At 37.6% G+C, this 23,530-nt stretch overlaps 1 protein-coding gene across 6 annotated transcripts in view; it reads left to right on the top strand.

The window, feature by feature from the left end:
• Window positions 1–23,530, top strand: part of GLIS3 (GLIS family zinc finger 3) — a 181,666-nt gene that overhangs the window by 48,240 nt on the left and 109,896 nt on the right. For all 6 annotated transcript variants that reach the window (XM_082783465.1, XM_082783467.1, XM_082783463.1 and 3 more), the window contains one exon: window positions 3,478–4,603. In XM_082783465.1, the coding sequence (XP_082639591.1) occupies window positions 3,478–4,603 (1,126 nt within the window). The remainder of the gene's footprint in view (window positions 1–3,477; window positions 4,604–23,530) is intronic.

Raw genomic sequence — 23,530 nt, 5'->3', positions numbered from 1 at the left:
AGGCACTGGTAGCTTTTTGAATGAGGCTGGTCCTAATCAACATCTGATTAAAATTCTTGACATTAAAAAATAGACTTGTTACATTGATTCATGACTTTTCCTACTTATAAGAAGGAAAATGAAATCTAAATGATCAAGCTGGCAAAAGAAAGCCATCATTCTTATAATTTCCAGTTATAAGTGTTTATAGCATAGTGTGGAAAAATCAAACCTTACTTTTCTTATTCTGTTGAGGACTGGGTCTATAGCGGGGTCACAGCATACTAGCATAATTTAACTGCCTTATAATGAACAGTGCTTTAACAAAGCCTATTGATAACAGAACCAACAACCTGATTTTTTTTTTTTTTCCTGCAAATAATTACCCATTTAGATGTAAATCTTACACAAGATTGACCTGATACAGCTATGACATTTTTCTCATTTTTCTTAATCAATATTGTATTCATTGTGTTAATTGCTCTTTTCTTTAACATTCTGTTTTGAAAGTAAATGCTATTTAAACCCCAATGGAGTAACATAACCTCCATAACAGTACCCTGTACCAACATTCAGTTTGAACAGGATGTTTCTTAGTTATTCTTATACAGAAAATCAACCAACCATTACAAGAAAAAAAAAAATCTTGAGAAAATGATTTTAAACTTCTGTAAACTGCTGTAATACTAAGTAACAGGATAAAAAAAACATCATGAAGCAAGTGCTCATGTGGATGAGCTGAATAAGATAACAAGGACGCCAGGATTTTTCAGCTTTAATCTGTGTGGCTGAAGTTGAATGTGGGAAGCTACATACACTTCTCTGTATTGAATGGCTGCAACTAATATTAGCATACATTTTGTCAATCTTACAAATATGATTGAAAAATAATCCACAGATCTCCAACGAAAAAAATTGTTTTACCAAACAGAATCATGGAAATTTGTTAAACATTAGCATATTCACTGGGGGTATCTCCAAAGCCATTGTTTAGGATCTGTTCTTGTTCTCTTGAATTAACTGATGTTGTTTTAAATGGGATTGAGATCCTCACTTTTGCCAGCTACCAATTCTTAAATTAGGTGGTTTCATGTATCTTCACTGAGGCTGCAGTCAATGCAGCTACAAGATGTGGTGCAGACATAATATGCAATTATGCACCTTAAGAGATCTCTCTCATGGATTCTTGTCTCCTGAAGCAGAGCCTGCAAGAAAACCTTGCAGAACTCAGTAGCAACTAGAGTATTATTTATCCTGAGTAGGTTCTAAACTTGCTTACCTATTAAGAAAAAGAAGCTAGTAAAAGAGGTGGAAGTGCCTCCTTGAAGATGCTTGTTGTACGTATGTTGCAAGAAAGAGATGAGATTTGTTTATTTTCTTTATAGTGCATACTTTCTCTTCTACACATTTGAAATTTGTAGTAATATAAAAAATTATAAGTAAAAATATTATAAAGTTTAAAGAAGTAAAAACATTATAAATAACTGACTATAGGAGCATACCATTATAAATAAGTATACATTATTCCTTGCCCACAAATTTATTTGAATTACTGCTTGTAAATATTTGATATACCGTTTAGTTAGAATTTCAAGAAATATTTTATACATATAGTATTTAAAGTATCTATTACCACTTACTAACTTTATTTTGTTAAGTTAATTTGGCCTCCTGAAGTCTTCGTAGAATAGGAGAAACTATTGTGTACGTTGTTTATCATGTGAGAAGATGAGAAGCAGTGATTAAATAACTCATTTACCTTCAAAATGCATTTCAGGTTTAGAAGAGAAACCAGATTTTCTGTGTATGCCTTTGATCTCCGATTTAAATTCTGTGCTTCTACACTTCCAAAGTGTATTGTAAAAATCATAAATGCAAGAATTAACCCCCAAATTGCAGAGGTTTTTGTTGTTTGTGAGATCTCCATGTCTATCTAGATGCCAGGTTCTTTCTACTGTTAGAGCTCCTCACAAATACTAATTAATATAATAATGACACCACTGGCTCCACCGGCTGGCAAGAAATCCAAGGGTGCCAATATGCAGAATTGAAAAATAAAGACATAAATCTACTTGTCCTTTACCCAGCATTTGCAGCTGTGAATCAGGGCACGTGGTGTCCTTGTATTTCCTTATTATACTTTTATGTGGATACCAATATTGTTAGGAGCTTATGATGTTTTTTAAGCTACCTGTAGGGTATTTGCAACCTAAACAAGTTTCTTAATCTTTCTATGACAAACTGATAACAGCAGCAAGATTACACTTTTGTGAAAGAAAAATTGACTGCTGACTTAGAGGGAAATACATCATGAAACAAAAACTAAATGAACCCCTTCAATCAGTTCTTGTACATTATTAATTTGTTTGTTTTGTTAAGTTAGATATAATCTGTATAATCTTCAGCTATTTCTGTAAAGAATATTTGTATGCATTACAACTGGCCAAGTGAAAAAGGTTAAACATTTATTCTTTATTAATCATTTTTCTTCTCCCTCTTTGCTAGAAAAAAAAATGAATAGTAATCTCAAATCAATGAGCTTCACACAAGGCAAGAGCATAATGCTTTAGCTTCAGAAGCCCAAGCCTCTTTACACCACGGTTGATGAAAAAAAATCCTTTCATTTCTGCAGTGAAATTTCAAGAACCATTAGAGCAGCATTTCTTAAAATCTTAAGTGTCCCGGTTTCAGTTAGGACAGAGTTAATTTTCCTCCTAGTAGCTGGTAAGGTGCTGTGTTTTGGCTTAGGATGAGAAGAGTGCCGATAATACACTGATGTTTTAATTGTTGCAGAGCCGTACTTACACCAAGCCAAGGACGTTTCAGCTTCTCACACTGTCCTGCCAGCTGGCAGGCTGGGGGAGCAGCAGGAGCTGGGAGGGGACAGACCCAGAACAGCTGACCCAAACTGGCCAAAGGGGTATTCCATACCATCTGACGTCATGCTAAACAATATATAGGGGTGGCTAGCCAGGGTGAGGGGGCTGGACTGCTCGGGGTTAGGCTGGGCATCGGTCAGCAGGTGGTGAGCAATTGCCTTGTACATCACTTGTGTTGTACACATTAGTAGTAGTAGTACTATCATCACCATCATCATTATTATTATTATTGTTATTATTATTTTTCTGTCTTAGAAAACTGTCTTTATCTCAACTCACAGGCTTCACTTTCCCGTTTCTCTCCCCCATCCCAGAGAGGGAGGGGGGAGGGTGAGCAAATGGCTGTGTGGTGTTTAGCTGCCGTCCGGGTTAAACCACAACACTTAAGTTAAAAATTGGACTCTTAATTATCTTTTTACATATTTTTTGCCTGTGTATGGCTCCTGGTGTATCAACTGAGAGTACTTGAAGTTAGAGATAAGTTTTTTCACATGTAACCTTCCTTTAGATGTATGTGTGTGTGAAGGTTGAAGAATCACTCTATAGCAGTATATACACATGAAATTTGAACTGCTAAAGTGTCTAACTGCTTACTCATTTTATTATGTCTTTGTTCCAGGTCACTCTTGTCATGTGAGTCTCTGGCCTCTACAACATCAAGCTTGTCAGAAAGTCAGTCCACTTTGAGCGTTAAGCAAGAGTGGTCGCATGGGTACAGGACACTTCCTTCTCTTTCTCCTGAACAAGGTTTACAAAATGGTAGTGAGTTGAGGGACTTACTAAATTTTTCACCTGCAACATCTGTGTCCAGTAGCTGTGTATCTAACTCATTACCATCCTACTTATTTGGCTTAGAAAATAGCCATTCCTCTTACCTTAGTCCTCGCCATTCCTCTTCCCGGTCTCAATCTACCCGCTCCAAAAAGAGAGCACTCTCTCTTTCTCCTCTGTCTGATGGCATTGGGATTGACTTCAATACAATCATCCGTACATCCCCCACCTCTCTAGTGGCCTACATCAACAGCTCAAGGACATCACCAGCTAACATTTCCCCACAGCCTGAGGTTTATGGACATTTTTTGGGAGTTCGAGGAAGCTGTATACCCCAAAACTACTCTGTTCCAGCTACCCAGAAAGGTCTACTCATGGCTAATGGCAGTATCAGCTTCCCAGAGTACACTGAGAATAGTGCTGGTGAATACCAGCGGATGCAGCAATTGGAGCAAGCCAGCCTGCAGACAGAAACCACAACTAACATGGTAATCCAGCAGGGCATGCCTCCCATGGACAGCCAGACTGTGGGTGCCCTGAAAAATGAACAGCTGGATGAGTTCTCAGGCCATACAGTTGACATGCCTCCTCCACCCCCTCTGCCGCCACCTCCTCCACAAGGGCCTCCGCCACCATACCATGCTCATCAGCACCGACATGTGCCCAGCCTTCCTGGTCACATGCACCCTCTGCCTGTGCCTCCATCTGTCCCATGCCCACAGCTTGAAGAAGATGGGGAGCTGGATGATTTCAATGGCAAGCATGGCTGTCGCTGGATTGATTGCAATGCACTGTATGACCAGCAAGAGGAACTTGTGCGGCACATAGAGAAGATTCATATAGACCAGAGGAAGGGAGAAGATTTCACATGCTTCTGGGCAGGGTGCCCACGAAGGTTCAAGCCGTTTAATGCCAGGTATAAACTGCTGATTCACATGAGAGTCCACTCCGGAGAGAAGCCAAACAAATGCACAGTAAGTCTGAATTCAGCCTCCCTTACCAATTATAGACTATATATTACTCATGACAATATAGAGAAGTTGTAATTCTGTCTCTGTATCTAATGTTTCAAAGTAACATTCTGGATTTTTGTTGTTCTTGTTTGGTTGTTTGGTGGTGGTTTTTTTTTGGCTAGGCTGCATGACTGCCTCATCTTTCTGTCTAGATAGAAAGGAAAGGTATTCTTTAATTTGATATGTAAAGACAGATAGGATTAAACAAAATTCTGTTTTCTAAATTTAGAAAGCCTTTAATATAGACTGCAGAAGTGGCATGGTAGACCTCCATAAATTGAAGCTTAAGTACCATCAGTCCCTGGAATATTATAACCATACAGGGGGAAAATGTGACGTAGAATAAATGACAAAGTGACGAATAAGTGACGAAGAATAAATGACGTAATCTATCTCAAAGTATTATTGCATGATGTTACTCTTTTTTGATTTGAGAAATTTTGGGGATTGTGTATAATGTAACCATGATAAACTGAAAAAAGTTTTTGCCTGAGAAAAGAGGCAATTGCTTGTTTCATTACTAACCAAAAACAGACCTGCAGCCCTATTGTCCTGAATACAGTGGGAAAAATACACATGACAATTTCTCTGCTCACATCTTCCAGTAGTGAAGATTCAACCCCCAAAGCCGTGCTTTTCTTGTATCTTTTCTTAGGATCAATGCAAGCTTGTCCCTTGCATACATAATCAGACAGGGAGATAATCTAGCCAGTAAACCCTCCCATCAGCTTATGTTTGGACTCCAGTGAAGCATTTATAATCTAATTCAGATTCTTGATTTTATTTACTTATAAGGTATATTTCGGATGACAATTAGCTTACCCACACTAAACGCTAGAGCCATCAGAAAACAGCCTAACCAGTACTGTTCCTAGTCCTCAGCATAACCTAAGAAAACAATGAACATATGTTTTCTAGAAAGAACTGCTGATTGTTACTCATTTGAAAAACATGGATTTGTTTATAAGTTGTGTAATATAAGTTGGTGCAAGGAGTCTGTTTTGGTGTTTGTCTAGTTAAATGTTTTTCTTACAATTTGTTACTTATTCTAGATGTTTGATTGTACAATAGATAGAGGAAATTTGTTCTTTAAGTTTTTGGACTCTAAAGGGCTCAATATTCTTCAGGAAGAGGAGATATCTTCCCAGATTTAACTCTTGAATTTAAAACACTGGGCGGAGGAACTGTCACAACACTAGGAAGATTATCTTTCATTTTTTTTTACACTAGAGCCTGAATGCCTGAATTCTCTGCTCTCTGAATCTCTCTCTCTTTCTCTTTTGCTTTTTTTTTTTTTTTTTTTTCCTTACATTTTGTTATATCCTCTTTTCTGCTCTTGGGATATGTTGGATCAGAATTTGCCGTTAACTTCAGTTTCTTGGGCACTTCTTGTCAGCTTTCCAGGGAAAGAAAGAGAGAGAAAAAATAATTGTTAGAAGTCAATAAAATAATTTTTTAAGGGAGTAGCACATGGAAAAAAAAAAATCATACAGAGACAACAGTATAAAGAAAGAGGGCGAGAATGGTGAATTAACACTAAAAGAGTAAAGCAGTTACCCAGGGCATTTGCAATAGGGTATCTGTGATGAAAGATCCAGTAAGTTTGGGAAAAACATTGTGTTAGTAGCACTCTATACTCGCTCTACACTCCCTGCCCTACCTGCTGAGAAAAGTCGCTTACATTGACTTCCTCATGTTTATGTCCTTATGTCCTTTATGTCTCTGTCCTTAGCTTTGAAGGAATCATCATTCATCGATGATAAATATGTTTATGAATAAAGTACTTAACATGATCCCATTTTTAGATGACTAATCCAAAAGTGTGTGCCAAGCCTTACCATGTCACAAAAAAAAAAAATTAGATGTCTATATTAGCTTCTTAGAAACAGGTTTCTCTCATATACAGTAATGACACTTCTTCATTTTACTGAACTTCAGCAATTAATGAGGGATACTGCCAAGTTTACACATTGAAAGTTGATACTTATCTTGTTTCATGTTTAGAAGTGTAACGAAGTAGAGAAATTTTAAGGGTGACTTGGCAACTCAAAATGTGGTTGTAAATCTGGAACATAGGACCACTTCCTTGGGACAAACATGCAGAACTGGCATTCATTAGTAGGCTTTGAGTGAAACAGCTTGCTTTACTATTGCACCAACAGTGTAAATTTGGAAAACACATTAGACTTTCTAATGACAAGGGGCTACAGCCTGGAAGTCTATCAGTGTATGCAGGAAACTATACTAAAGTCAAGCTTCATACCTTTCTCACCAAGCAGTGAAATTTACAATCATATCAGTATAATTGGGGGTTTTAAACTGAGATTTTAGGTGAGGTATTATGGAGAACACTTTGGGCAAGATGATCATGAAATGTGATTTTCGTAAGAACCAAAAATTATGCAAAAGAAATCTGAAGTTTCATAAAACCTGTATGAGTTAATGCACTAAAGTGATAAATCAAAACAATCCATTTATCCTCTTTATTTTTCCACCTGCAGCCTTTCTGTAATTTATTTTCTGATTCCACATGTAGGATGCTTCTTTCTCTAAAAACATTATAAAGTACAGGTATACCTTCATTGCAGCTTGCATACTGATAGCAGGCAATCTAGGACACCAATCGGGAAGAAAAATGACAAATATTGACTTATTACATGAACCAATCAGATTTACTACAGAGAGAATAGGAGAAGTCACAGGTCTTTGGTAAGAAATAGCTTAATATAATGTTTCAAGAACATCTAAAACTAAATGCAGCCAATAAAACTCATCACTTTAGTGACATCACACGCCAGTCATTGTCTGAACATCATGTATGTTTGTTCCTAACATTTTGCAAAAGTTAGTTAATAAGTGTTGTTAATAACACTTCTTGTTAAGTGTATATTACAATAGGTCCTGGTTAGTGTATTTATCATACAGTACTTGTTTCCACGCAGCTGAAGGGTGAGAGAGCATTACTTGGTACTGTGTTGATTGTTTGACTATTTCATGGTTGCAGTGGATTGCTATTATAGTTCAACAAGCTCTGCAAGATTATAGTAATATAAGGCCAGGGTCACTTATAAATTGTGTTATTAAATGCCACTAAAAATTATGCAGAATCAGGTGCATAACTAATTATAAACTGAACTTCAGAAAATCCTTTTATTCTCCTCTTTGATTGTTCTGTGATGACTAAATCATATGTTTGAAGAGAGATTTAAAGAATAGCTGTGACTGCAACACATCATGTACTTATAGTTAAAATTGCAGGTAGATATTTTTGTGACCTACACAGTTGTTTTGCCACATACAAACTAGCTCCTTTTTATCTATGTAATAAAAAATAGAATTGATAAATTATAGATAAAGGCTCTTTTCACTCTGTTATCTCTGGTTTTGGATGGGCCAGCTTTTTCAGTTCTGAGAGATGAGAGTGTTGTAGAATGAGTTGTAATCAGATAGCAGCACATGATGACCAGGATTTGATGATCCTGATCATCAGATAAAAACTTAAAGTCAAGCATTCTCAAGTTCAAAAACTCAGAGCATACCTATCCCATTGCACGAATTACGTAACAGTGAAGATAGAAACTGTAAAAGTACACCTGCATACGAGGAAGACTTTGACCAAGGTAACTGGGGAGCAGAAGATCATTCTAAAACTAGATCTTCTAGATCTAAAAGATCATTCTTCAAGTCCAACTCCAGGAGTTGTATCCTTATGAGTCCCTTCCAACTCAGTGTATTCTATGATTCTATACCAGTCCTGACAATTTTGACTTTGTATTGATTTTTTTTTTCTGTAAATCAAACTTCCCTCTCCCTCTCCCTCTCCCTCTCCCTCTCCCTCTCCCTCTCCCTCTCCCTCTCCCTCTCCCTCTCCCTTTCCCTCTCCCTCTCCGTCTCCCTCTCCCTCTCTTTCACCCAGTATACTTCTTCTGTGTACTCAGAAGATTCGTTGTCATTCTAAAATGTATGAATTTCTTAATCTGAAAAAAAGAGTAAATTTCATAGAATCCCACATTTTATTTTGTATGGGAAGCCAAAGTGGGTGACTCTATATCGCAGTATATGGAAATTTGCAAAGTTGAATAGTACCTGCATGCAAGAAGCCTAATCTGAAGCTGCCTTGTTTGGAGTAGGAATTCATTATATTGGTGTTAACATGTCTTGAGATCCCTTAATGCTGATTAAAACACCTTCTGGGTTCTATTCCAATATACTGCAACTGGAATGGATTCTAGCTTCATTTCAGTAACCCGATTTGAAAACTAAAATATCTATTCAGGACATGATAACATACATTTAGTGTCAATTCCTAAATTATTTATATAAAATTAGATATGAAATTTTTGAGTGTGGTATATTTATGTATTAGTCTATGTCTTAGTTTGTGGGATTGGGTATAAGAAAGAAGTTAGTTAGATAAAAAGATAAGAAAAAGGTGAATGCAAAATTGATGTTGAAATGTAAGCAGTTAGTTCTCTAGTGGTTGAGATAAAATCTTCAGTGTTTGCCAGCATTTACCACAATGCTCTCTGAGCTTCCCTCAGATTTCCTCTGGATTAGAGAAAAAGAGAATTCCTGGTAGCTGTGGAAACTCTGCAATTGCAATTGGCAAATGCTGACCTTTTACTCCGGCTGCACCTGTGAGCTTATTTTCTACTCAGTGTTCCTTCTTTTATGGTGAATATTTTTCTACTTTTAAAATTCAGCTGCAATAAGTGGTACTTAATTAACTTTATGTCATGCTATGTAAACAGTAAACTTTAAATATTACTCTGGTGTAAATAGCAACAGCGCATTGTTAAAGACAATTTTCAGGCTCTCCCTTTGCATTTTCATTTAGATACACTAGGAATACTTCCCCTTTCAAGCTAAATTCAGTCTTTTTGCTTTTTATATGTTCTGAACAGCACAATGTGTCAGTATTTTGAAGTATGGGATAGCAATACTTATAGTGCACCTTTTCTTTTTATCACAGCTGCCTGATGTGATTTTAACCAATAAAATTGCTAGTATTTCTGCCGGGTTTAAGGTAATATCAATTTAACATCTGCTAAGTATCTGAGAATAACCCACAAGACATCAATTTAATAAGCACATGAAACAGAAGTTATGGTTAAAATAACAAGGAGCATAAAACTTCAAACGTGTATAATGATTACTTGAGGCAGAATTAAACATCTTGAGGTGAGAATGAGTATTTAGGTAGATATGCATGTACTATTTGAATAATATCTTTTAAGAAGATGGTACTCAAGCTGAAATGTTAATTAAAATCAGAAATACATTCTGTGAAAAGTGATGGGATATTTTTCTATTTTCAGACTCTAGTAGTGTGCCTTCATATGCATGATGTGTTATTTGTGGCATGTACTATAGATTTTATGTACAGAATATACCACTGTTTCTTGATTATAAGAAAAGAATGTAACAAATCTCATACCTGAATAATGTTGGTAGGCACAGTTACTGGGACCTTTTCAGACACCCCACTGCTTGTAAGGTGTCCTCCAAATGCAGCATAGAGAAACTATGCAGAATAAATGCTGTGTGTCTGCCTTGTGGAACTCTGTTCAAGTCTTCAGAGGATGGAAACAATAAAAAAAAAAATTAATTTATTTTTCCTTGCATGTCTGCTGAAGAATCTTTCACCATGCTAAAATAGTAGCAGCTGAGCACGCAGTGTTAAAAGAATAGTAATTTAAATGTTAGAAAAGTTAGAAAAGACAAAGCTTGTAGTTGTCAGTTTCACTAATTCAGTGAACTAACTGAAGCAGAAATACCATTAAAAAACAGAGATTTATTTATGGTGTGTAGACACAGAAAAGCTGCATTTGAATTTAGACACATAAAGTAAAGGCTTCCTAACTCTCGTAAGTTTTCACAGTCTCAGTAACCTTTTTGGGGTTATGATGCTTTAGCTAGTTAAAGGTAAAACAAATTATGATGAATTGTGGGTTTGCCTCCACAAACAACTCAAACCCATGTGATCACATCAAATGGCATCTGACCAAAGCTAATAAATCTTACCTCTTAGCAATGGTGCTATTGCTGTTTTAATATTATTCTTTCAGTATCAAATACATAATGTGTCCACAGTGCAAAGTGTAATGGTATGTGCTTTTGTTGTGACTGCTTAAGATGCCAAACTTCCACTTTGGTTCAGTGAGCGGCTGAAGGCTAATATTATCAAAAATACTGACCTTTAATAACAAAGCATCACTTTGTGTATTCAAAAATATAAAGCAAACTCCTTTCCACATGCAGATACAAGACTGGTGTTAGTGAAAAATTATGGCCAGAGAGCTATATTTTATATTACAGAAACCTTTGTACACATGTTGTACAAAGGTTTCTAGGTTATTAACTCTTCGTGTATGTGGATAGGCACAAAGGTTTATATTTTATTTATTTTCATTTTCTTGTAGCATGATTTTAATAGAATGTTTTTGAAATTTTTTTTTCATTGCTATGTCAAACCATAAAGAAATTAGAAACTAAAATTTTTGTCTCTTTGAAATGTGGAATCCAAACTCAAACATTTTGTGTCAGAAAATTTCAATGGCATAAATTTTATATGTTTTGTGTGTGCATGTGTGTTTTGTTTTGGTTTGGTTTTGGAGAACTAGATTTTTAGCTAGAAAACGATGTGAATTAGCTGAGTGTCTAATGCCAAGTTTGTGTGAAGTATTTGGAAACTGGATTACTCTTGAAACCATAAGATCTTTTTGCATAACTTTTACACTGTCTTCCAGATTTACTTTGCATTTTCACAAAACTCTGTTTGGTTGATGACTGGACCTGTCAGGAACAGAATAAATAAGTTAAGAGGCTTTCAATTTCTTGGTAGAAAAGCCTAACAATATCTGCTAGGAAAATAAGAAATACAAGTTGTGATACAGTCACAATAGAAACAGACAGAGGCCATTCATGGAAAACATGATTCTAAAAAAAAAAAAAAAAAAAAAAAAAAAGGAAAAGGAGAAGGATAGATAGATAGATAGATAGATAGTTAATAGATCATACCGTGCATTGCAATGTTACTTCTTCAGAAAGGAAATGTGGTTTTAAAGAAAAGGTAAACACACTGTCAGCTTTTATTCAGGTGCTTGACATTGATTTCCTGAGGATTAGAGGTTTAATTAATGCTTCTTACACACTGTGAAGAACTTCTCAGACATCTAAGTCTGATGGCTTGTGTGTGAATATGGGCTTTTGAAACAAATGTTAAGAACTGCACATCACAGAACAGTGATTGGATTATTTGTACAGAGTAATTAGGAAATGGAAAAATGCCACATACTTTTTGATGCTCATATGTTTGCACATGTTGAATACCTTGCAAACCAAATGCAAATATATTTGAAGTGTTTGGAGATACTAGGGTATCCTGTGTTATATTTTTTTAAACATTAAGGTTTTGTTTAAGATGCTTTTACTCCTGTTCAGGAGCATATAAGTGGTAATGTGTAAAGAAATCAAGAGAAAGTTCTGGTTCTGTGAATTTTTACAATGTGAGTTGCACAGCAGTTGGCCTGTAGACTTCAGTGGGGTTCTTCCATACAGAATTCTGGAGCCAGGAACACAGAGCTCAGGGTTTCCATTGATTTCAGTGGCACGTCTTGAACACAGATTTATACACACATTTACATCTTTAGGCACAATTGCCCAAACACAAAGGAAGACAAGAATCAGCTTGATTTACTTTGGTCCCTGAAGCAGTTCTGTTTCAATGCCCTTGTAGCCCAAATTAGGTGAGGTGACATTGAACAGATGCTGAAAGTTGTAAACTTTTACGGGTGAAGATAAATTCTAGGGTATGTTTCCAAAGGACTTAGACAGTATAGGGATTAAGCACTGTTCAGAACATGGCTATAGTTCTGAAGGCTACATATATATAGGCTACATCTCTTACATACATATAGGCTACATCTCTTCATACAGATGGTTGAAATAGGCTTATTGGACCAGGATGTTACTAGTTCAGCCAAAACAGTGAAGTTCTCTTTTACAGATCTGCAATTGCTATTGATCTTGGGTTAACAGGGCTAAAATAACTCCTGAAAAAAAACTTTTCTGAATGGGGCTGCATGGAAATAGGGAACTCTTTATAGAGGAAGTCACTTGAAAGGTACTGTCTGAGTCTGTAGATTGCTGAGCTCGAAAGTGAAGTTCAGAAAGTAAAGCTGGTGAGCGGGCATGTGTTTTGTCTAGAGCTGCTCTGGGACTCAGTTGGCTCAGCATCGGAGATTGCTACATGTGGCAATTGTTTTCTAGTACCATCTTCTTGTGGTTTAACCCCAGCAGACAGCTAAACACCACACAGATGCTTGCTCACCCTACCCAGTTGGGATGGGGGAGAGATTCAGAAAGGTAAATGTGTGAGAACTCTCAAGTTGAGATAAAGACAGTTCACTAGGTAAAGCAAAAATCATGCATACAGGGAAGGCAAAAGAAGGAAATCATTCTCTGCCTCCCATCAGTAGGCAGATATTCAGCCACTGCGAGGAAAGCAGAGCTCAAAATGCATAACAATCTCTGTGGAAGACAAATGCCATCACTACTGATGTATCCCCATTTTCCCTTTTTTACCTCAGCTTTTGTTGCTGAGTGTGACCTCGTATGGTATGGACTATCCCTTTGGTCAGTTGGGGTCAGCTCTCCTGGCTGCATACCCTTCCAAGTTCTTGTGCACCCCCAGCCTCCTTGCAGGCAGGGCAGCATAAGAAGCAGGGAAGACCCTCACTCTGTGTAAGCAGTGCTCTGCAACAACTAAAATATCAACGTGTTATCACCATTTTCACAAAAAATCCAAAACACAGAATCATATGAGCATCTATGAAGAAAAATGTCTCTATCCCAGCCAAAACCACAACGCATCTTTATCTACTCAGAGTGCTTTCCTACCATCATTTTAAAGGATGTATAGCAACTTTATTCCATGAGCACTCAGCTGTGGAGAATTAACACACATCATTACAAAGTTTAGGATCACAAGTTAAATATTTCAAGAGGTGTCACTGTGATAAGAAATTCCTTTTTAAAAAGTCGTTTCTGCAAGAAATATTGAAATGTTAAGTTCCTCATCTATTCATGAAGTAGCATGCTTGATACAAAGAGTTGTTATAAGTAATTTCCTTCCCTCTCTTCTCTCTCTTTGAATGTTTTCTGTTGGTCATGAACTGGCACAAGCTCAAGGGAAAGATGACAACATGCCTTTATGGGTACTCTTGGTACATTTCTATAAATACATTCAAACAAAATTAAATTGCTTTGGCTCTTTACTATAGTCTTTACTGTTTAACTTCTGTGTCCTCCAAGGATGATCAGATGTAAACATCTTGCAATGCCACTATTCTTCAAGGTCTATTATACTGCTGGGGGATGTATGTTCCTATTAGCATTCAGATTTCTGTTTTAAGATGTTACAGTTATGCAAAGAAGCATGTCTGAGCTGACAATAAAAAATTGATTTTAATTAGGATCCATCATGTAATAGAAAAAGACAAGACTTCTTTTGCTTCATGAAAAGCCGGCTCTGCATGCTTGCAAAAATGCATGGATTCTTTTACAGTGGGATTACATAATTGGTATGACAAAGTTTCAGTCCTGTGATCTTAGTTTTCAAGTGGTTCAGACACATTTGTCAAACCTTGTTTAAAGTATTTGATGGTAATCTGTTACAGAAGTTGGTAGATGACATGAACATGAAGTCTGCTTTGTTTGTTTAAAGGAGTGGGCCACGTATAAACTGAATTAAGGAATATTTATGTTGAGACTGCTGAGATTATTGAAAGTACATTTTTTAAAACCAGCCACTGTTGAAAAACAAGGCCTCTCAGCTCTGACTGACCGTCTCTTGGCTTTTGACTGGGCAAATGTGGTCTAAATCTGTTGTGTAAATTAAGGATATGAGCTGCTAAGTTGTGACACTGGTTTTACATTTTCACCAGTGAAACAGGCCCATTTTGGCATAATTTATCAAAGAAAGAGGCATGCAGATTGAGCGAGTACTGATGAACTCATTATAACTGATAGCTCTGCAGGCTGTGTTTAAAAATGTATAGGCATATTACCATTTAAACTCAGACTATTAAACTTGGTTAAATCAATCTCTTTGTTGCCTGGGTTGGGGACAAGCAATTTCAGTGAGTCAATGGAGAGCTTGGTTCCAATTAAAAGTGAACCATCTGCAAGATTGTTGATCTGTTTTAATTGTGGTGAGGTTCTCCAATTTTTGTCTGTTGTGTATTTGTGAGAGGTCATATTTCCACTGAAGGCAAAGGTTTGCTACTTCTGCTTCTGGTTCTTAAGAGTTCCAGAAAGGCTACTAAATGCAACAGTGGTCACATATATCACACGTCTTGAAAAATCACTCCTTGGTGAAGGCCTCTTTGGAGATATATCTTCGCTCTTCATCCTTGAGCCACCCACAGTGGAAGGCTCCAGAGTTTAATTTTTCATTCCTTATATGCTTACGAGTGCCAGATACATAACGGTCATATGTAACCTATTAGGTTATGTGTCTCTCCATCCTGATCTTGAGATGCTGCTGCTTTGTTCAAAATTCTGTAATATAATAGGCAATATCTTATGGCTCACATCCCACGGAGCAAGGCTGCAAGCAGGGTGAGGCTGCTGCATGTTCCCTTTTAAATATAGTGGGGGAATAGTCTCACACGTGGATACAAGGAGGGAGTCTGGCAGCGTTCAGACATAGAACATTTCTGTTACAAACCGTGGTAAATATAAGTTGAATTAAATAGCATGAGCTCTTCCAATTTTTGAATGATACTTTGGTTTTCACAGAATCACAGAATAACAGAATTGTAGGGGTTGGAAGGGACCTCAAAAGATCATAGGATCAAACCCCCCTGTCAAAGCAGGTTCCTTAGAGCAGGCTGTCTAGGTAGGCATCCAGACGGGCCTTGAATATCTCTAGAGAAGGAGACTCCACAAGGAGTCTTCACAGGGTTTTGCATTCATTCATTCAGGATTTTGGCTTCCTTCATCACTGGACTTTCCAGAAATTGTGTGTTTTCCCTTTTGAAGTTAAAAGTTGAAACAAAATACAATTTCTTTTAATGAATTCTAGGCCTAGTTTTTTAACAGATAGGCTTTTCTGTTTAGGTTGATTAAAATCTCTACAAAGAACAATGTTTTGACTTGACTTCCAGAAAAATAATTGTCCATTTTATAAATTTGCAGTAAATTATTTTTTTTCAAGGCTGTGACCTGACAAAACATTGAGTCATTGCTACAACATCCCCCTCCCCAAACAGTTTCCATGTAAAAACAAATGCAATGCAGATGCGGAGCATTATTTAAATGTATTACTTAAAGTTGCACAAGAACTTTTAAAGTATTTGACCTCTGCAGGAAAGATGTATACATTTTGGGAAAGCTAAAATACAAAATGAAACACATCCTTCCCTGGTAAGGAGCAGGCACAGCATGTTGCATTTATTTGTTTCTTTGCTTTGAGTACTTTGAGTCTACAACTTCCTCGTAAGGGGGTGTCAAGAGGCAGGAGACCTTTTCTCCATTAACACTAGTGACAGGACCCACGGGAACGGGGTTAAGCTGAGGCAGGGGAAATTTAGGCTGGACGTCAGGAGGGGGTTCTTCACAGAGAGGGTGGTTGCACACTGGAACAGGCTCCCCAGGGAAGTGGTCACTGCACCGAGCCTGTCTGAATTTAAGAAGAGATTGGACTGTGAACTTAGGCACATGGTCTGAACTTTTGGGTAGACCTGTGCGGTGTCAAGAGTTGGACTTGATGATCCTTAAGGGTCCCTTCCAACTCAGGATATTCTATGATTCTATGATTCTATGAGTATCTTCAGTTCACAGCAAAATACTTGACCATCCTTGTAATGCAGCTGCCTGATCAAAATGTCATTAGTATTTGGAATGACTTTCCAATGGTATTCAGGAGGTCAGATGGATTTTAATATGTCACTGTTTCTTTTAAGGAAAGTTAACAAGATGTATACTGACAACAATGCAGCTATATGTAGTACATGGTCCATACACTTCATTGCATCATAGAATGGCTTAGGTTGGAAGGGACCTTCAGGATCATCCAGTTCCATTCCCCCTTCCATGGGCAGGGACACCTTCCACTAGACCAGGTTACTCAAAGCCCTTTCCAACGTGGGCTTGAACACCTCTAGGGATGGAGCATCCATAGACTGTCTGAATAACACGTCCCAGTGCCTCACCACCCTCCGAGTGAAGAATTTCCTCCTAATCTAAATCTCTCCTCTTTTAGTTTAAAACTGTTTCCCCCTTGTCTTGTCATTATCTGACTTAGCAAAAAGTTGTTCTTTTCTATAAGCCCCCTTTAAGTTTTGAAAAGCTGTCATAAGGCCAGTCCAGAGTCTTTTCTTCTTCAGGCTGAACAACCCCAGCTCTCTCAGCCTTTCTTCATAGGAGAGGTGCTCCAGCCCCTTGATGGTCTTTGTGGCCCTCATCTGGACTCTTTCTAGCATGCTAGCATCCTCGTGCTTCTTGTGCTGGGAACCTCGGAGCTGGATGCAGCACTCCAAGTGAGGCCTCACAAGAGCAGAGCAGAGGGGGACAATTGCCTCTCTTGACCTGCTGGCCACCCCTCTGTTGATGCAGCCCAGGATGCAGTTGGCCTTCTGGGCTGCAAGCACACACTGCTGGCTCATGTCGAGCATTTCATCCACTAAAACCCCCAAGTCCTCTGCAGGGTTGCTCTCAATGAGTTCTTCTCATAGTCTGTACTCCTGTCTGGGATTGCCTCAACCCAGGTGCAGCACCTTGTGCTTGGACTTGTTGAATCCTATATGGTTCATGTGGGTCCAATTTTCAAGCTTTTTTTTTCCCCAGGTCCCTTTGGATGGCATCCCTTTCTTCTGTTCAGTATCAACCACACCACTTATACCATGGATGATCCATCCCAGGAAGCATGAAGTTTGGCTTCCTTGGCTTTCCACTGAAGTGCATGTGTTAAGAGTGCAGAGATAGTTGTGAATTACATTATGTAAGTCATTAATTATGTAATTATGTAATTACATTATGTAGTTCACAACTGTCTGGACAAATATCTGTCCTGCTTCATTTTGCTTCACAAGGTCTATGTAGACAAATGTAGAATTTTGAAATCTGAGAAAAAGACATTTCAGAAAGCTCATTTTTCTTTGTTATAAAAATTTATTCATAAAATATCTGTGTAAAACTGGCTCAATTTTTTCTGTAGCCTTGGCTACTCAAGACAAGTATATGGTCTTTATGGTTTCTGGTAGTAAAGATATGTCAGCCTTTGCATGGATGCCCTTTGGTTTAAGTGGTGACATTTCAGAGTATCTGTGTGGTTGGGGGAAGAACACAGGTTTCTCTCATGTTCGTTTGAATAATTGTATCATCTGGCATACAGATGAAAGAATATTAATTAGATTGCTAGAAATATGTTGAAAAGTAATACAGTTTTAGGACACTACAAATAGCTAAGTTGGAAGACACTAATTCTTTCATAGAAATAACAGATTTCTTTTGAGAAACTTGGATGATTAAGAAAAAATTGAACAGAAATCAAATCCCAAGTATCAACATACCCTCTAAGAATAACTAAAGCTGACTGTGCTAGAATTGTAAACAAGAATCTCATCTTGATCAAGCTTCATTGAAATTCCAGTGGGCAACTGGAGTAGTGTATTTTAAATAATATCAAAATAACAGAACAGCAAATGGTGTCCTGTCATTTGACTTTTTTTCTGATAAAAAAAATGACTGTTATTGCTTGAAAAATTTTATTTTGTACTAATCTCAGAGTATCTACCTAACAATTCTTTGTTTTATCTACCAGTAAAAGAACATAGACTTACCAGAGTGAGTCCAGAGCAGGGCCACAAGGACAATCAGGGGGCTAAAGCACTTCTCCCATGAAGACAGGCTGAGAGAGCTGAAGTTGTTCAGCCTGAATAAAATAAGACTGGCAGAGACCTTACAGCAACCTTCCAGTACCTAAAGGAGGCCTGCAAGAAAGCAGGGTTTGTCAGGGTTTGTTGTAATGGGACAAGGGAAAATGTCTTTAAACTAAAAGAGGATAGATTCAGACTAGATATAAGGAAGAAATTCTTCACTACAAGGGTGGTGTGGCACTGGAATAGGTTGCCCAGAGAAGATCTGGATGCCACATCCCTAGAGGCGTTCAAGCCCACGTTGGAAGGGGCTTTCAATAACCTGGTCTAGTGGGAGGTGTCTCTGCCCATGGCTGGGGGTTGGAACTGGATGATCCTGTAGGTCCCTTCCAACCCAAACCATTCTATGATTCTGTGATTCCATGATTTAGTTATTAAACAAACTCAATTTTAAACAATTAAAAAAATAATATATATATATTATTTTATTTAAATAAAAAAGGATAAATTCTGTTTGTTTGTTTGTTTGTTTGTTTTTAAATTAGAATGTGCTATCGATGATACAAAAGCATTCTTAAACATGAAAGCTTTTCCAGTGTTGTTGCACAAACCCATCATAAGGTGGTATTTTAAACTGAAGTTTTCAGTGAGCGGTACGTAAAAAACATGCCTTTGTGTTTCAAGGGCTGATGACCTCTCAAATACAGAACAACAAAACTGACTTCTTATGTTGGGCAGGAGACCATCAATAGTAATGACAGCAGTGCAAATAAGTGGCTTTCCCTCACCACCCAGTGTACAATAATAACTATGAAACACAGCTGACTCTGAGGTAGTATTGATTACTGACTTTTTTCCAAAGGCATGTCTGCATTGTGTTTTCAGTCTGCAGTCAGTCAATCTCCAGAGTAAATTGTTTGCCTGATTCTGTTGCTGGATGTACTGTCCAGGTACAAGCTACTTTTTGTGGTGGATAAAGAGACTTAGCTGATAAAGCAGTTTATTATGTTACTATGCTGTTAAGTACATTGATCTTGCTAATGGAAAATGTTAGTAATTTCTACGTTTGAATCATACTTCTCTTTTTCCAGCAATTGTTGTCTGTGACTTAGATCTCATTAGGATTATAACAAGGTCACTGAATGGCATGTCAGCTTAATTACAATGGCTTTCAAGCTGAACAGCTCTGACTCACAAACAGGAATCTACAGTTAGGTAAATGAACGATCTGAAGTCTCTGAGATGCATACTGTGCAATACTCAGCTCTTTGTGGCAAGATGCTGTCTTGAAGATGGTGCTCCTCAGCTCCAGTCAGTTGTTGCCTGTGACCTGCAACAGGACTGAACAGCCTGAAGGATGTGGCAGTTTTTAGCTAATTATAAGCAGATTAGAAATGAACAGGAGTCTGTTATCACGTCTGATAGGATGCAAGGAAATGGCCTCAAGTTGTGCTAGGGTCAGTTTTGATTGGATATCAGGAATCATTTCTTCATGGAGAGGGTGGTCAAGCATTGGAACAGGCTGTGCAGGGAAGTGGTGGAGTTAGTATCCCTGAAGATACTGAAGAAACGTGGACGTGGCGCTAAGGGATGTGGCTTAGCAATAGGACTCAGCAGGTCAGGTTGGAGGTTGGATGTGATCTTGAAGGTTTTTTCCACCTCTGTGATTCTATCACTATTGAAAAGTTGTGTAAGGGTGGTGAGATGTGTGAGCTGTCTGGTACTCTAAAGAAAATGGCACCTGTTAACAACAGAGTTAACATTGCAAACAGTGAAATATATGAAATAGTTCCAAGCACTCCACAGTAGAAACTATGCAATAATGTCTATGCATCTGGTTAAAGTCCAGTTCTTAAGGAAAGATATAAGCAGCCTGTGCTCTTTTACTCCAGTAGTTTCCATGTGTTAAAAACAACCTTACTATAATTATGTCAGGTCATGTGTCATTGCATATGTCATTACTCCAAAGTCTTAGATCTTTCTGCAACTGGATGATGTGACCCACATATGAATTCTGTTTCCAATGAGAGGCAGCTCCCATTTTTAGTGGTCTCTGTTTCTTTTTAAACTCTGTGTTTTACCAAACTGACATCTGCATATCTTGCAGATCAGAGTACCATGTCCTTCTATAATATATTTGACTTTATTTTGCACTTCAAAGGTTATTGTTTTTGTTTTTGTTTTTTTCTTCAGGAGTGCTTATCTACACAGTTAATCTAATAAAAAATGTCAGAATACAGAGGAAAGCAGAATTCAGCAATATACAGAATGTTTTTTCATGAACTCCTGAGTAGATACATCAACAAACTTTATTATTTTTTCTTATAGTCCTACCAGATGTGAGTCCAGTCCTATTCAGATGTGAGCAGAATTAACCCAGGTGTTTTTGAGTACAGGGGAGATTAGAGAAAACTTTTTTTTTTTCAGTCAAAAATAAGGTGCAATTTTCATATTGTCCCTAAAATTAAAATACCCGAAATGCCTGGGAAATTGCCAATGGAAATAGATACCACCAGTTAGGTCAGGGCTAGTCAAAAGTCAAAGGCTGAGTGAGGCATCATGATCAGGTTGAATCAAGGACTAGATCAAAGAGGCCGAGAAGTTCACTGTTTCAGAAAATGTATCAAGAACATCTAGCACCCAATAACTGAAACCAGCAATCTGCAGTGCCTCTGCTATATATTCGGGTCTGGGCTGGAATAGAAACCTAAGCAGACCATGGGTAAGTAGGTAGAGGAGAGCAGTCAGGACCAGTGATTCCTGTCCAAGGAAGGATAAAGACTGGCGCAGGCTGGAGAGGGACCAGGACTAAGCTGTGAACGAGGATCTCGGCTCTATCCTCAGTGCTGTACTGTAGAGGCTGCATGCTGTTCTAGGCTACTCTGTCAGCTACACAGGCTTGATTTTAATCTCCTGGAATATTGATTTACTGGTGCACAGATGTGGAGAACTATATCTTGGTCATGTCATTGAGGTTGGTCTGTTCCTAATTAAAAAAGAGGCATTGTCATGTGTCATTGTGTAATTGATTTCCTGTGTGGAACAGATAAAGAACATCTTGAGACGTTCTAAGTTTTCCATCAAACTCTAATTTCCACATTGGCCTCAGCTTGTTTGGATGTTTGAGAAGTGTGCTTTACTGTTTTAGTCTGCAATCTCTTTAGTGCCTAGTCAAAGGGGAGAGAACGGACTCTACTGGATGTATGCCTAATCTATTTCTCCAGACTGTTTGCACAGGTTTGTGTATTCTCAGTGTGATGTATGCACCAACATGTTGTGGGTACAAGACCAAATACAATAAAAATACTTACTCGTTTTACTGGAGGGAAAAGAAAGATGAGTTCCGGTTCTTTTCGTGTTTCAACTACTTATTTTATTCTTAGTATTCAAACTCATAGGCTGACTCTGCAATGTTAAGAAAAGTTCACAAAATAGAGGTACTGTATCTTTTAATTTAAAATGCACATAGCTATAAGACTCAGATTTTTAAATACAAAAGTTTTCCCAGGATAGAGTTCAGCTACATTCAGGTAAAGTTCTCTACATTCACGTTAGAGTTTTGAGTTCTTGAGAAACACTAGCAACAAGTATTCAAGTCACTATGGTCTCTATTTCAAGCTATTGTGACTGTAGCCTGTGTCATCCTATGGCTTAATTTAATTTTCTTTGGAATTAGACTTACAGATTAAAAGTATCACAATTACTTCAATTCAAATTAAGTCGCTAAATTCCTAATTACCACATCTGATATGAATGGGTTTTGCTGAGTGTGTTTTGCTATGGTTGACTTGTCGATTGACAAGTCCTACTTAACTGTATACTGATGGTGGTCAATGCTAATCAGATAATCATTGTGACCTGATGCTTCCTGGGACACAGATCAATGTCCTGTGAGTGTTTCTAATGCAAAGAGTTATTCCTTACACTCCTCAACACATTCTTTGAGAGGATTGTCAGAAAATTTAGGATTTCAGTAATAAGCCTGAAGCATGTAGAATAACCCTCAGTCTGAAATGATAAACTATTTCTGCGTGATGGTTTTCAGGAGGCTAGTGGTTAAAGGCTTGTCTTCATGGAGGACAGGTTTATTGGTAGTTACAACCTTCTCTTTGTTGAGTATTTCATTTTTCAATCTTCTTAGGCTTTTTATTTGAAGAACAAACTGTACAGCATCTTAATCTTGATTATTATATAATGTGTTGTGGAAAACATTGGAAAGTCTATATTGTATGTTAGTTAATGGATGATGACAACCAATTCCATTTTTAAATTGCAGTTTCCATGTGACAGCCAGTTATGCATGGAAGTAATTACTGTACTTAATTTTCACAAGGTGTCAACTGTGATACTTGCTGACCAAAAAGAGTATACGGGCCTAGCAGGCCTTCTCACCAAATTAATTACTGTTATAGCTGTTTTCCTCCTTTTTTAACATTTTGTATATATGGACTTCATTACTGTATATAGCTGTCTGATTTAAAAAAAAAAAAAAATCTTCTTTAAATGTGGTTTCTCAGGAGTATCTTTCTGAGTAGTCCACTATGCAAAGATGTTGAAGAGGCAAGGAGGAAGTATTTAAGTGTAGTAAAGTATAATATTCACTGATACTTTCATCTTCAGTGTTTCTGACTCAGGGTCACGGATGTTAAAACAGGACTGAACACAGCTTAAAAAAATCTGAGTTTTCTGAAATGTTGTCATTGTGCCAGCTGGTTGAACATGTTTAATTCTGTGATTTTCCATCTGTAGAAACAGAATAATTTAGGATTCATGATGCAAGTGATGCAAAGAACAGGATACAAAATTTTCAGAATCCATTTAAAATTTTTGAAGTGCATTAGCTGCTTGTACATTGAGTGGCAGCACCAGGTTATTTGACTTTATGTGAAGGTTTGCTGCATATGTTCTTAATATTGCTACAAAAGTTGGGTAAAATTAGATGAGTTCATAGCCTATACCTCCCTTCGAGTTATATGTCACTGTTAGAATTTTGTATTCAGAGTGA

The sequence above is a fragment of the Aythya marila genome (genome assembly GCF_965140915.1).
Source record: "Aythya marila genome assembly, chromosome: Z".
In the NCBI taxonomy this organism is placed as follows: Eukaryota; Metazoa; Chordata; class Aves; order Anseriformes; family Anatidae; genus Aythya; species Aythya marila.
The sequence above is the reverse complement of the archived record's forward strand: the minus strand, read 5'-3'. Positions and strand labels throughout refer to the sequence as shown.